General features: G+C 44.1%; 1 protein-coding gene across 2 annotated transcripts in view; it reads left to right on the top strand.

The window, feature by feature from the left end:
* Positions 1-16,031, top strand: part of IGSF9 (immunoglobulin superfamily member 9) — a 113,499-nt gene that overhangs the window by 56,068 nt on the left and 41,400 nt on the right. For both annotated transcript variants that reach the window (XM_073566975.1, XM_073566976.1), the window contains exons 5-10: positions 11,016-11,167; positions 14,915-15,032; positions 15,114-15,255; positions 15,420-15,565; positions 15,656-15,798; positions 15,879-16,019. In XM_073566975.1, the coding sequence (XP_073423076.1) occupies positions 11,016-11,167; positions 14,915-15,032; positions 15,114-15,255; positions 15,420-15,565; positions 15,656-15,798; positions 15,879-16,019 (842 nt within the window). The remainder of the gene's footprint in view (positions 1-11,015; positions 11,168-14,914; positions 15,033-15,113; positions 15,256-15,419; positions 15,566-15,655; positions 15,799-15,878; positions 16,020-16,031) is intronic.

The raw sequence follows: 16,031 nt of genomic DNA, 5'->3' as shown, positions 1-16,031 counted from the left end.
GTACATATATAATTATATACAGGAGATGCCTATGTTTTACCAGCTGTACACATACAGTGGCATGTAAAAGTTTGGGCACCCCTAGTCAAAATTACTACTATTGTGAACAGTTAAGCAAGTTGAAGATTAAATGATCTCTAAAAGGCCTAAATTTAAAGATTACACATTTCCTTTTGTATTTTAGGCAATATATATACTGTATATACTAGCTGAAGAACCCTGCGTTGCCCGGGCATAGTAACTAACTGTGGTTAGTTCTAACAAATTATAATGATTATCCTTCATCCTATAATCCAGTGCCCATATACCCATCACACATCCTCCATCCCATAGTCCCATGCCCATATACCCATCATGCATATCCTCCATCCCATAGTCCAGTGCCCATATACCCATCATACAACCTCCATCCCATAGTCCCATGCCCATCATACATATCCTCCATCCCATAGTAGAGTGCCCATATACCCATCCCATAGTCCCATGCCCATATACCCATCATACATATCCTCCATCCCATAGTCCAGTGCCCATATACCCATCATACATATCCTCCATCCCATAGTCCCGTGCCCATATACCTATCATACATATCCTCCATCCCATAGTCCCGTGCCCATATACCCATCATACATATCCTTCATCCCATAGTCCCGTGCCCATATACCCATCATACATATCCTCCATCCCATAGTCCCGTGCCCATATACATATCCTCCATCCCATAGTCCCATGCCCATATACCCATCATACATATCCTCCATCCCATAGTCCCTGTTAGGAACGGTGGAACGCACTAAATATAATAATAAAGTGCGTTCGCCGCTCGGGGTCCACCGTGCAGTAGGTGGTATAACTGCTGCTAAGTGGTGGCAGACAAGCAATATGGCGGTATAATGCGCACGGGTTAGACTTCACCTCTGTTCACACACAGAGGTGCCGCAACAAAAAACATACAAAACGCTGAACCTGTTAGTGACACGGGCTTCAAGACAGAGGAGCTGCATCCCTCTAGACCTACCGTGTGTGCAGCGTCGCTGCTGCGAACGCCAAGAAGGGCTGCAACTGCAGCGCGGCGCAGGACACTGCCGCTCGACGACAAAGCAGAAAGCAAGCGCGATCTCGGACGCTAGCTTAGCGGTGCGGTGAGCACAGTGGCTTAAGGCTTGCCACTGACTGGCGCTGACTACTAAACTAATTCCCTAACCACATGCGTAATAACAGAGGGAAGGGGTTTCAAATGAGTCAGTCACCAGAATCATGCATCCGTCACCATTCACACAGCAGCAAGTATAGTCTATACTAGCACATGGCGGAACAGCCATGCGCGCCTTTTATAGCAGCCGGGACCTTCCGGAAGCCTCCAGATCTCCGAAATGGACCAATGAGATCTGGAGCAGGACCTGAGCACATGACTCCTGATCTCCAATGGGAGATTGTCTTATGAGCATGCTCAGAAGATGGACAGAAGGACTTAGCCTCTGGAGAGATTTGTTGCAAGGCAATCTCCTCTGCAATCTGCTCTGCAGTAGATAAAGAGCAGGAGACTGCAGAATGTGAGGGTCTGGATTCCTGCATAGCGACTGCAGAAACCTGACTCCTAACAGGTCCATGCCCATATACCCATCACACATATCCTCCATCCCACAGTTCTGTGCCCATATACCCATCACACAACCTCCATCTCATAGTCTAGTGCCCATATATATGTATGATAGGTATATGGGCATGGGACTGTGGGATGGAGGATATGTATGATGGGTATATGGGCACCGGGACTATGGGATTTACCTCAGTGTTTTAGTATTTTACCTCCATGTTTGATCAGTATTTTACTTCAGTATTTGGTCAGTGGTTTACCTCAGTGTTTGGTCAGTATTTTACCTCAGTATTTGGTCAGTATTTTACCTCAGTATTTGGTCAGTATTTTACCTCAGTGTTTGGTCAGTATTTTACCTTAGTATTTGGTCAGTATTTTACCTCAGTGTTTGGACAGTATTTTACCTCAGTATTTGGTCAGTATTTTACTTCAGTGTTTGGTTTGTATTTTTCCTCAGCATTTTAGTATTTTACCTCAGTGTTTGATCAGTATTTTACTTCAGTATTTGGTCAGTATTTTACCTCAGTATTTAATCAGTATTTTACCTCAAGTGTTTGGTCTGTATTTTACCTAAGTGTTTTAGTATTATATCTCGGTGTTTGATCAGTATTTTACCTCAATTTTTAATCAGTATCTTACCTCCATGTTTCGTCTGTATTTTACCTCAGTATTTGGTCAGACTTTTACCTCAGTGTTTAATCAGTATTTTACATCAGTATTTGATCAGTATTTTATCTCAGTATTTGGTCAGTAGTTTACTTCAGTATTTGGTCAGACTTTTTTTTACCTCAGTGTTTGGTCAGTATTTTACCTCCGTATTTGGTCAGTATTTTATCAGTATTTTACCTCAGTATTTTGTCATTATTTTACATCAGTATTTGGTCAGTAATTTATCTCAGTATGTGGTCAGAAGTTTACCTCAGTATTTGGTCAGTATTTGGTCAGCGGTTTACCTCAGTGTTTGGTCTGTATTTTACCTCAGTGTTTGATCATTATTTTACTTCAGTATTTGGTCAGTGGTTTACCTCAGTATTTAATCAGTATTTTACCTCAGTGTTTGATCATTATTTTACTTCAGTATTTGGTCAGTATTTTACCTCAGTATTTAATCAGTATTTTTTTCTATGCCGGTAACAATAGAGAGCGGCAGTAATGGAGGAGGGGGTGATTCATATCTGTCATATGCTCTGTGCTCCTTTCTGGGGGGCAGACAATGGCTGGGAGCTTATGTTCCCAGGGATGCTAGATTTCTCCCACCTGGTCAGTGTTTGCTGAGGTGTTGTGGAGTGGGAAAACTGTTGCTCATAGCAACCAATCACAGCTCAACTTCTTTTAACCCCTTCCCGACCTGTGACACAGTGTATGCGTCATGAAAGTCGGTGCCAATCCGACCCATGACGCATACCCTGTGTCATGACTTCAAAGCCCCCCTGCGGGTCGGGTGACCGGGGTCAATGAAAGGTCACCTGACCCGCAGATACAGGGGGCTTTGTAATTCACCACAGGGGGCGTGGCTTCACCCCCACGTGGCTACGATCGCTCTGATTGGCTGTTAAAAGTGAAACAGCCAGTCAGAGCTATAGTAATATTTCATCAATGAAAATTGCTGAAATATTACAATCCAGCCATGGCCGATGCTGCAGTAGCATCGGACATGGCTGCCGACACCGATCCGACCCCCTCCACCGGCTATCGCCCCCCTCTGCCACTGCGCCGCTGTCATCATCTGCCCCCCTTTCCCTCCGCTCCCTGCCAGCTTCCAATCCCCCCCCTCACCCCCCCCCCCCCCCCCGGTACCTTCTGAGTCCCCCTGTCGCTCCCGGGAAAATGGCGGGCGCATGCGCAGTGCGCCCGCCCGAATCTGCCGGCTGTAGATTCCATTCTTTCATTTTGATCACTCTCACAGTGATCAAAATGAAATAAAAAGTAAATAAACCCCCCGATTATCACCCCCAAAGGTAGGCACAACTAATAAAATAAAGAAAATATTTTTATTTTTATTTTTCCATTAGGGTTAATAATAATAATAATAATAATAATAATAATTTTTATTTATATAGCGCCAACATATTCCGCAGCACTTTACAATTAAGCGGGAACATGTACAGACAATAAATTCAATACAAGTTAACACAATTTAAACAGTGACATTAGGAGTGAGGTCCCTGCTCGCAAGCTTACAATCTACAAGAAAATGGGGGGGGGACACAGTAGGTGAAAAGTGCTTGTTAATTCAGGTCTGGCAATTTTAATAAATAGGGATTTTCATATAAAGCTGCTTGATCCGGTCATCAGCCCATGTGTTTAAGTGCAATAGTCAAGTATCAAGTGCAGCTATCGTGTGCATGGAGGGTGTGGAGACAGATGAATAGTAGAGTGCAGATTCAGAATAATATTTGGAAGGAGGGAACAGGGCCAAGTTAGTTTACTGAGTAGTTGATGTGGTAGGCTTGTTTGAAGAGATGGGGTTAGGGTTAGAATTAGGGTTAGAGTTAGGGTTGGAATTAGGGTTAGGGTTGGAATTAGGGTTAGGGTTAAGGTTGGAATTAGGGTTAGGGTGGAATTAGGGTTAGGGTTGCAATTAGGGTTAGGGTGGAATTAGGGTTAGGGTTAGAATTAGGGTTAGGGGTGTGTTAGGGTTAGGGTTGGGATTAGGGTTGGAATTAGGGATAGGGGTGTGTTGGGGTTAGGTTTACGGCTAGGGTTGAGATTAGGGTTAGAGATGTGTTGGGGTTAGGGCTGTGGTTAGGGGTGTGTTGGGGTTAGGGTTGGAGATAGAATTTAGGGGTTTCCACTGTTTAGGCACATCAGGGGGTCTCCAAACGCGACATGGTGCCACCATTGATTCCAGCCAATTTTGTGTTCAAAAAGTCAAACGGTGCTCCCTCCCTTCCAAGCCCCGACATGTGCCCAAACAGTGGTTTACCCCAACATATGGGGTATCAGCGTACTCAGGAAAAATTGCACAACAACTTTTGGGGACTAATTTCTCCTGTTACCCTTGGGAAAATAAAAAATTGGGGGCTAAAAAATGATTTTTGTGGAAAAAAATGATTTTTTCATTTTCACGTCTCTGCATTATAAACTTCTGTGAAGCACTTGGGGGTTCAAGGTGCTCACCACACATCTAGGCAAGTTTCTTATGGGGTCTAGTTTCCAAAATGGGGTCACTTGTGGGGGGTTTCCACAGTTTAGGTACATCAAGGGCTCTGCAAATGTAACATGATGCCCGCAGACCATTCCATCAAAGTCAGCATTTCAAAATGTCACTACTTCCCTTCCGAGCACTGACGTGTGCCCATTCAGCGGTCATACCCCACATATGGGGTATCAGCGTACTCAGAACAAACTGGACAACAACTTTTGGGGTCCAATTTATCCTGTTACCCTTGTGAAAAAAAAAAATTGCTGACTAAAAAATATTTTTTTTAGCAAAAAAAAATTTTTTTTATTTTCACGGCTCTGCGTTATAAACTTCTGTGAAGCATCTGGGGGTTCAAAGTGCTCACTATGGATCTAGATAAGTTCCTTAGGGGGTCTAGTTTCCAAAATGGGGTCATTTGTGGGGGAGCTCCAAAGTTTAGGCACACAGGGGCTCTCCAAACACGACATGGTGTCCGCTAACGATTGGAGCTAATTTTTATTTCAAAAAGTCAAATGGCGCTCCTTCCCTTCTGAGCCCTGCCATGCGCCCAAACAGTGGTTCCCCCCCACATATGGGGTACCAGCGTACCCAGGAGAAATTGGACCACAAAAGTTGTTGTCCAGTTTGTCCTGTTAGCCATGTGAAAATAAAAAATAGCGTGCTAAAAAATCAATTTTGAGGAAAAAAAATGATTTTTTATTTTCACTGCTCTAAGTTATAAACTTTTGTGAAGCACTTGGGGGTTCAAAGTGCTCACTACACATCTAGATAAGTTCCTTAAGGGGTCTAGTTTCCAAAATGGTGTCACTTGTAGGAGTTTTTCACTGTTAAGGTACACAGGGGCTCTCCAAACGCGACATGGAGTCCGATAACGATTGGAGCTAATTTTTCATTCAAAAAGTTAAATGGCGCTCCTTCCCTTCCGGGCCCTACCGTGCGCCCAAACAGTGGTTTATGACCACATCTGAAGTATCGGTGTACTCAGGAGAAATTGCCCAACAAATTTTAGGATCCACTTTATTCTGTTGCCTATGTGAAAATGAAAAAACTGAGGCTAAAACAAATTTTTTGTGAAAAAAAAGTACTTTTTTTTTTACGGATCAATTTGTGAAGCACCTGGGGGTTCAAAGTGATCACTATGCATCTAGATACGTTCCTTGGGGGGTCTAGTTTCCAAAATGGGGTCACTTGTGGGGAAGCTCCAGTGTTTAGGCACACAGCGACTCTCCAAACGCGACATGGCAACCGCTAAATATTCCAGCATATTTTCCATTCAAAAAGTCAAATGGTGTTCCTTCCTTTCTGAGCCCTGCCGTGCATCCAAACAGTGGTTTATGAGCACATATGAGGTATCGGTGTACTCAGGAGAAATTGCCCAACAAATTTTAGGATCCATTTTATCCTGTTGCCCATGCGAAAATGAAAAAAATGATGCTAAAAGAAAATTTGTGTTGGAAAAATTAAAATGTCCATTTTTTCCTTCCACATTGCTTTAGTTCCTGTGAAGCACCTGAAGGGTTAATAATCTTCTAGAATGTAGTTTTGAGTAGCTTGAGGGGTGCAGTTTTTAGAATGGTGTCACTTTTGGGTATTTTCTGCCATATAGACCCCTCAAAGTGACTTCAAATGTGAGGTGGTCCCTAAAAAGAATGGTTTTGTAAATTTTGTTGTAAAAATTAGAAATCGCTGGTCAACTTTTAACCCTTATACAGTGGGGCAAAAAAGTATTTAGTCAGTCAGCAATAGTGCAAGTTCCACCACTTAAAAAGATGAGAGGCGTCTGTAATTTACATCATAGGTAGACCTCAACTATGGGAGACAAACTGAGAAAAAAAAATCCAGAAAATCACATTGTCTGATTTTTTTTCATTTTATTTGCATATTATGGTGGAAAATAAGTATTTGGTCAGAAACAAGCAATCAAGATTTCTGACTCTCACAGACCTGTAACTTCTTCTTTAAGAGTCTCCTCTTTCCTCCACTCATTACCTGTAGTAATGGCACCTGTTTAAACTTGTTATCAGTATAAAAAGACACCTGTGCACACCCTCAAACAGTCTGACTCCAAACTCCACTATGGTGAAGACCAAAGAGCTGTCAAAGGACACCAGAAACAAAATTGTAGCCCTGCACCAGGCTGGGAAGACTGAATCTGCAATAGCCAACCAGCTTGGAGTGAAGAAATCAACTGTGGGAGCAATAATCAGAAAATGGAAGACATACAAGACCACTGATAATCTCCCTCGATCTGGTGCTCCACGCAAAATCCCACCCCGTGGGGTCAGAATGATCACAAGAACGGTGAGCAAAAATCCCAGAACCACGCGGGGGGACCTAGTGAATGAACTGCAGAGAGCTGGGACCAATGTAACAAGGCCTACCATAAGTAACACACTACGCCACCATGGACTCAGATCCTGCAGTGCCAGACGTGTCCCACTGCTTAAGCCTGTACATGTCCGGGCCCGTCTGAAGTTTGCTAGAGAGCATTTGGATGATCCAGAGGAGTTTTGGGAGAATGTCCTATGGTCTGATGAAACCAAACTGGAACTGTTTGGTAGAAACACAACTTGTCGTGTTTGGAGGAAAAAGAATACTGAATTGCATCCATCAAACACCATACCTACTGTAAAGCATGGTGGTGGAAACATCATGCTTTGGGGCTGTTTCTCTGCAAAGGGGCCAGGACGACTGATCCGGGTACATGAAAGAATGAATGGGGCCATGTATCGTGAGATTTTGAGTGCAAACCTCCTTCCATCAGCAAGGGCATTGAATATGAAACGTGGCTGGGTCTTTCAACATGACAATGATCCAAAGCACACCGCCAGGGCAACGAAGGAGTGGCTTCGTAAGAAGCATTTCAAGGTCCTGGAGTGGCCTAGCCAGTCTCCAGATCTCAACCCTATAGAAAACCTTTGGAGGGAGTTGAAAGTCCGTGTTGCCAAGCGAAAAGCCAAAAACATCACTGCTCTAGAGGAGATCTGCATGGAGGAATGGGCCAACATACCAACAACAGTGTGTGGCAACCTTGTGAAGACTTACAGAAAACGTTTGACCTCTGTCATTGCCAACAAAGGATATATCACAAAGTATTGAGATGAAATTTTGTTTCTGACCAAATACTTATTTTCCACCATAATATGCAAATAAAATGAAAAAAAAACAGACAATGTGATTTTCTGGATTTTTTTTTCTCAGTTTGTCTCCCATAGTTGAGGTCTACCTATGATGTAAATTACAGACGCCTCTCATCTTTTTAAGTGGTGGAACTTGCACTATTGCTGACTGACTAAATACTTTTTTGCCCCACTGTAACTTCCTAACAAAAAAAAAATTTGTTTCCAAAATTGTGCTGATGTAAAGTAGACATGTGGGAAATGTTATTTAGTAACTATTTTGTGTCACATAACTCTCTGGTTTAACAGAATAAAAATTCAAAATGTGAAAATTGTGAAATTTTCAAAATTTTCGCCAAATTTCTGATTTTTTCACAAATAAACGCAAAAATTATCGACCTAAATTTACCATTAGCATGAAGCCCAATATGTCACGAAAAAACATTCTCAGAATCGCTAGGATGCGTTGAAGCGTTTCAGAGTTATTACCTCATAAAGGAACACTGGTCAGAATTGCAAAAAATGGCCAGGTCATTAAGGTCAAAATAGGCTGGGTCATGAAGGGGTTAAACAGCTCTGGTGAAATGAAAAATGCTTAGTGATTGGGTGGGGCTATGTGGAGTGGGCGTGGCCGATACACACACATTTTTATATATATATAGATGTCATCTTTTATATTTTAAAAATTAGAAAAAAGGAAAATGGATCGATGCAAAAGTCTAGGCACCCTGCATGGTTAGTACTTAGTAGCACCCCTTTTGTGAGTATCACAACTTGTGAACGCTTTTTGAAGCCAGACAAGAGTCTTTCAATTCTTGTTTGAGGGATTTTCATCCATTCTTCCGTGGACAATTCTTCCAGTTCCGTGAGATTCCTGGGTCGTTCTCTATTTTGAGGTATAACCACAGATTTGCAATGATATTCAGGTCAGGGGACTGTGAGGGCCATTGTAAAATCTTCAACTTGCGCCTTTTGAGGCCATCTATTCTGGTTTTTAACGTGTGTTTAGGATCATTATCCATGTGTAGAAGCCATCCTCTTTTCAAATTCAGCTATTTTATATATGATGTCATATGTGCATCAAGAATTTAATTGAATTCATTCTTCCATTTACCCTTGAAATCCATTGGCTGCAACACAACCCCAAAGCATGATTGATCCACGCCCATGCTTAATGGTTGGTGAGATGTTCTATTCCTAAAATTCTTTTTTTTTTCTCCACACATACTTTTGATCATTGTGGCCACAGAGTTCTATTGTAACCTCATCGATCCACAGGACTTGTTTGCAAAATGCACCATGCTTGTTTTCATGTTATTTTACATGCTTCTGCATAATTAATACTAATTTTATGATGAGGACGCAGGTGATTTTTTTTTCCGATGACTATTCCATGAAGGTCATATTTTTGCAGGTGTTCCTGATCTCCAGAGTCTGCTAAATCTTTCTGAAGGTCTTTTGCAGTCAAGTGGGGGGTTCTGATTTGTCTCAAAGCAATCTTAAGGTACTGTCACACTTAGCGATATACCAGCGATCCCGACCAGCGATATGACGCGGTCAGGATCGCTGGTACATCGCTAAGTGGTCGCTAGTGAGCTGCCACATAGGCAGATCTCACTAGCGACATCGCTGGGGACGGGGATCGCTACTTACCTGTCACACCAGGCGATCCTGCGTCCTCCCGCCCGGCTCCACGCGTCGCTCGTCCTCACAGCAGGAAGCGCCACAGGAAGCTGACGACGAGAAACAGTCCTGAATGTTCTCGCGCGATCAGCGATAACCAGCGGGGGAGCCGGTCGTAGGTAAGTATCACACACAGCGATATCGCTAGCAATATCGCTATAACGTCACTAGTTATAGCGATATTGCTAGCGATATCTCTTAGTGTGACATGCCCTTTAGTAGCAGCTCTCACTGAAATTTTGCTTGGTCTTTCAGACCTTATCTTGACCCCACTGTTCCTGGTAACTGTAATTTACACTTTACATTTCACACTGAGGAAAGGGCAACTTGAAACACCATTTTCATTTTCAGAGTGCTAGGCAGCTGCTTAGAAAACCCATGGCTGTTGATTTTTTTTTTTTACACAAGGTTAGAGGAGGCTGGGTTTTTATAAAGCTTGGAAATTTGCATCATCTGGCCTTTCCTAACGATGATAATGAAGAAGCCATAACCCTAACAGGCTAATTAAGGTCTGAGACCTTTCTTCCTAAAATACAAAGGAAACGTGTCATCTTTAACTTTAGGCCTTTAAAAGATCATTTCATCTTCAACTTCCTTAACTGTTCACAATAACAGTAATTTTGACCAGAGGTGCCCAAACTTTTACATGGCACTGTAATTATATACAGGAAAGGCCCGGGCTATACCAGATGTATGTACAGTGGCATGTAAAAAATTGTAGGATTAAAGCAGCACACATACCTAAACAGTCACTGGAGTCTGAGGTGATGGTGACAATCTTCAAACCAACAGCGACTGAACAAATTACAATCTCAGACACCTCAGGTGTGTCTAAGTGAACCTTAAAAGGCCTTGGTTGATGGCATCACAGAGGCAACTTGGAGCAAAGCAAAGGGCAGCAGCCATATGAGCAGAGCCAGGCCAAATGCCGAGACTGATGTATAGCAAGAATTACACTCCTCAACAATGAAATTGCAACACCAAGAAAAAAAAAAAGGTGTGAGATCATAGAAACAACAGGATTAATATGTGCAAATAATGAAAACAAAATGTTTGACATATTTCAATTTAGTCATTAGTGAGGCTGCTATCAGTGAGGTTATTAATGCTTGTTGGAGGAAGGTTCTGCTGCTGATAGCTCGTCAGCAGATCATCAAGATCTGCTGCTGGCAGCTACTTTTGCAATTTCTGACCATTGACATCCCAAATGTGCTCAATGAAATAAAGGGGGATTATGTAGGAAAGCTGAGTAACAACCAATATATATGGCCACCATGCAGTGGTGTCAGGCAAGGATTTATCACTACATAAAAGGGTAGATATGTTTATGCATAAGGGTATAAAAATGACACTTTTCATAGAGTGCCTATATAGAATTGCTCCATCTCAACCTATTCACCTTCCCCTTCGTAATGCAAGATTTTAACATACGGTACTTCATTTAAACTTTTTCCAATTTTTTTCACAGCCCCGCCTTCTTTTATTGAGACTCCACCCACATACGTAGAGGTTCGTATTGGAGACACCTTGACTCTCACGTGTGTCGCCAACGGGAATCCACAGCCAGTCGTCTCCTGGAAGCAGAATAATCTCAACATACCAAATGGAGACAAGATCCAGGCAAGTCAGGAAATTCACAAAGCTGCAGAGTGTGGGAGAGGGGAGGCCCAGTCCTGCTTATTTCTACATGTAGTTTTAGAAGTTTGCCTTACTGCTATTGATTAAGGTGCTGAGCGTGGGAGTTAGCAACTGTCAGCTCCGCCCATGCTCAGCTAAGTGTACATGTAGTTTTAGAAGTTTGACATGCCTTACTGCTAATAAGGTGCTGATCTTGGGAGGTAGCAGTTGTAAGAACTCCATCCCCGCTTAACTAGATTCACATGTAGTTTTATGCATTTGATATGCCTTACTGCTGTTCATTAAGGTGAGGAGTGTGGGGAGTAGCAGTTGTCATAACTCCGCCCATGCTTAGCTAGATCTACATTTAGCTTTGCGTACAACATGTCTTACTCGTATTAATAAATGTGCTGTTTATAACATTAGAACAAAAAAAACCTCCCAGCGGCTCACACAGGGAAAGCATGTGACTCATGCCCGGATTGGTAATATAACCAACCGGGCATTTTCCTTCTGGGCCGCTGTCATGTGGGCCGCGGGCGGCAGCGCCCGATCATCTGGCCGCTTGCCAGCTGATGCGGCCACTGGCCTGGCTGTTGCTCCTGCCGCCGGCCCTATGCGGCACGGCGGTTATAGTTTCCAACCCTCCCGCACTGCAGGAGATAAGCCGCCACGCACCCCATCCTCGCCGTAGCATGAGACCTCCCCCCCGCAGCCACTCACAGCGTCGCTTGCCTGCTCTCTTCTCTGTTCACAGGACCTGTAATGAGGTCACAGGAGGGGAGGAGTCAGGGGTCACATGATCAGGAGCCTTTGTCCAGACCCCTGATCATGTGACCCCTGACTCCGCCCCTCCTGTGACATCACAGGTCTTGTGCGCTCAGCCTTGCCTCTTGGTGTCTGCAAGACTCTGCTGTGCTGTTGTCATGGTGCTGGATGAGGAAAGTATGTGTGGGGTCAGGAGGGGTTTACAGGGTAGATGTAGCAGAGCTGTGTGTGTATGAGGTGTACGGAGTGGAGCCGTGTGTGTACGAGGTGTATGGAGAGGAGCCGTGTGTGTATGAGGTCTATGTTCTATGTAGAGGAGCCGTGTGTGTGAGGTGTATGGAGCGGAGCTGTGTGTGTACGAGGTGTACAGAGCGAAGCCGTGTATGTACGAGGTGTATGGAGAGGAGCCGTGTGTGTATGAGGTGTATGGAGAGGAGCCGTGTGTGTATGAGGTGTATGGAGAGGAGCCGTGTGTGTATGAGGTGTATGGAGAGGAGCCGTGTGTGTATGAGGTGTATGGAGAGGAGCCGTGTGTGTATGAGGTGTATGGAGAGGAGCCGTGTGTGTATGAGGTGTACGGAGAGGAGCCGTGTGTGTATGAGGTGTACGGAACGGAGCCGCGTGTACGAGGTGTACAGAGTGGAGCCGTGTGTACGAGGTGTACGGAGCGGAGCCGCGTGAGTACGAGGTGTACGGAGCGGAGCCGCGTTTGTATGGGGTATACGGAGTAGAGCCATATGTGTACGGGATGTACGGAGCGGAGCCAAGTGTGTACGAAGCATACAAAGCGGGCTTTTCCCACGGACAGAGGAGTACATGGCGGAGCCCCGAGGAGCATTTTAAAACTCACACATGACGTTCCACCGGAAGTGATGTGCTGGAAGCTGACTGGAAATGAGATAATTTCATGAGGAGATTGTGACGGAACCAGGAATGCTTCAGTTCCATCACCATGTCCTCCTCCGACAGCGCAGACAGCAGGATCGCCTTGGACTCGGGGATGTCGGCCATATGAGCGGATCATGATATGTCCTGCACTGGGAGGCTCAGGTGGGCACTACAATGGGAGCCGGGCTGCTATAGTATCTTTATAGAATCTTTCTTTATTTCTTTCTCTCTTTTTCTTTCTTTCTCATTCTCTGTTCTGTCTTTCCCTCATTTTCTTTCTCTCTCTCTGTTCTTTCTTTCTCTCTCTAATCTTTTTTTTTTAGTCAGTGTGCCCTTTATGCCAGCCGCTGTGCCCTCAGTACAAGTCAGTGTGATCAGCAGTGCTAAATGGGTGCGATTAGGCTTGGACATGGGTGTGACTAGTTGTGAAATGGGTGTGGCCGGGCGTGGCCTAAAATTTCACTTCTTCAAAAGTTGGGAGGTATGATAGGGGCAGCTATGACCAGGGGGTCTGGTTGCCCAATGGATAGCAGTTCTGCCAGGAATTCTGTCACCGTGCATACAAACGAGAACAGAGCTTTGGGAAGAGTACTGTACCTAAAAGCAATAAATAGGACTGAGCTGAAATACTGGGCACAGCTCTGACTACATGTTACGTGTTACGTGTTAATCTCCTCTCACTTCTTGTGACCTACAAGTGTACAAAGATATTATATAGTCACCATGTGACTAGTGGGCCTGTGTAACTTCAAATGCCAGGGCTGAATTTTAGTCCCAGTCCGGCCCTGATGTGACTGTATTTCCTGTTTTCCTGTGTCTGTGTATGAGAGAAGCAGCCTGCTGTAGATGCTGCACAGATAGAGGCACCCAAATGATTTATTCCTGATCTATTAAGCTTATCATATGTTGTTCCTGAATAAAGAAGCTCTGTTGTCACACACTTGGAAAGTATCCTGAAGAATCCGCTGCCAACAAGTAGCAGTTGTCAGCGCTCTGCCCATGCTTAGCTAGATATACATTTAGCTTTGAGTATAACATGCCCTACTCGTATTAATAAATGTGCTGTGTGGGGAGTAGCAGTTGTCAGAGCTAATAATAATAATAATCTTTATTTTTCTATAGTGCTAACATATTCCGCAGCGCTTTACAGTTTTGCACACATTATCATCACTGTCCCCGATGGGGCTCACAATCTAAATTCCTTATCAGTATGTCTTTGGAGTGTGGGAAACACAGGGAGAACATACAAACTCCTTGCAGATGTTGTCCTTGATGGGATTTGAACCCAGGACCCCAGCGCTATCCACTGAGCCACCGTGCTGCACAGCTCTGCCCATGCTTAGCTTTACTTGTATTAATGAAGGTGATGAGCGTGGGAGGTTGCAGCTGTCACTTCACCACCTCTGCTTAGCTAGATTGACACGTGGTTTAAGGAGCACGCTTTATTGGTATTAAATGTACTTGCACAGCTGAAAATAAGGTACACACGATACAGCTTTTAAATCCAAACACATATTCTGTAAAGTGGTTTTAGTGATGTTTTTTCCTGACTGTTGTCATTTTTTTTTTACCCTGTATCACTTTAATACTAATGGAAGTCTCTGGGAAGACATTGTGGTGACTGTGGCTTCCAGTAACTGGTACAGCAGGCGTGAAGCCATATGTACACAGCACACCCTTTCTCGCTTATATGGTGGGATGGATTCAAGCTGTAGACAGTAAACACTAATCTGCTGTTGTTTTTGGAAGTCAGATGTGTGGTCCCAGTATCGCCCTGTTTACTCAGAGCTCGCATTGTCTTCCTCCCTTTTAACAATAGGAGACTGGGGCACATTATACTGAGGATGTTGGAAGCAGCTGTCTGTATGTAACCGGCGCCCTCTAGTGTTAATTGCTGGTAACAGCACTTGTTTTATAGTGCATAGTCAGCATTTAGAGCATTAGCCAGACACATTAATTAAAGGGAAACTTCACCATTTGATTTAAGACTGAAAATGGGAAATATTATTCTGTAGACTTGTTGATTATAGATTGATTTAAATTGTTTCTTTTCTATTTTTTTTTTCAATTTTATCTCCCTCTTGATGCACGTAGGTTAATAATGGATCATTACGAATAGTCGGGGTGCAGCGCTCCCATGCCGGTGCCTACACCTGCTATGCTGTTAGTAAAGAAGGCGAGGTGACCCACACCAGCCGTGTCCTGGTCCAAGGTATTAAGTGATCCCACGTAATATGGAAGGTGAGAAGACCTCTAGAAATGTTTTGTCGTCATTCCTGTATTTTCTGTGTAGGCCCACCCATCATCGTCCTCCCTCCAGAAAACATCACCGTGAATGTTTCCCAAGATGCTTTTATGACCTGCCAGGCTGAGGCCTACCCCGCCAATCTAACATACAGTTGGTTCCACGGAAATAGCAACGTCTATCTGCTCAGGTGAGATTTGTGATACTGTCAGCTGTATCTAAGCTCATCATGTGTGATGCTATCTGCTGCTTCTAATGCTACATGTGTATCAGTCTCAGCATCATGTGCAGGTTCTGGATGCCACTTACATGCTGTGGACCCTCCCTTTTACATCCTGCTTTTGTTACTTTCAGCAGTCTCCAGTCACGGGTTCGCATCTTGGTGGACGGAAGTTTTCTGCTACATCAGGTCACCCCAGATGATTCTGGGAAATACACCTGTATTCCAAGTAACGGGATGTGGAAGTCACCGTCTGCCTCCGCCTACCTCACTGTGCTACGTACGTACCGGCGCCCTAATACCACGGCATTGACATTGTCATCACTGCATTAGTTAGGCTTGGTTTGTTACATCAACATTTTCTTCTTAGATCCCGCCTATGTGACTGACATGCCGCCAGAAACCTTCCTGCCCATCGGAATGATGGGTGTGATCCGCTGCCCCACCAGAGCCAACCCACCATTGTTATTTGTCAATTGGACCAAGAATGGGATTCCTCTAGATCTTGACAAGGTATAAAGTATCCAAGGTTTCAAAACCAGTAGGCACGTTTGACAACCTCTCAGATATGATATGACGGCTCTCTTTCCTAGTTTCCTGGATGGTATTTACAAGAAGACGGCTCTATCGTGGTGGCCATGGGTAATGACGATGCTCCTGGCACATACACATGTACCCCATATAATAGCTATGGTACAGCCGGCATGTCGCTGCCCACCATAGTCATTTTAAAGGTACAGTATACC

The sequence above is a fragment of the Dendrobates tinctorius genome, unplaced genomic scaffold (genome assembly GCF_039654945.1).
Source record: "Dendrobates tinctorius isolate UK_male_01 unplaced genomic scaffold, ASM3965494v1 ptg000019l, whole genome shotgun sequence".
Classification (NCBI taxonomy): domain Eukaryota; kingdom Metazoa; phylum Chordata; class Amphibia; order Anura; family Dendrobatidae; genus Dendrobates; species Dendrobates tinctorius.
Note: the sequence above shows the minus strand (reverse complement) of the source record. Positions and strands in the feature narration are given on the sequence as shown.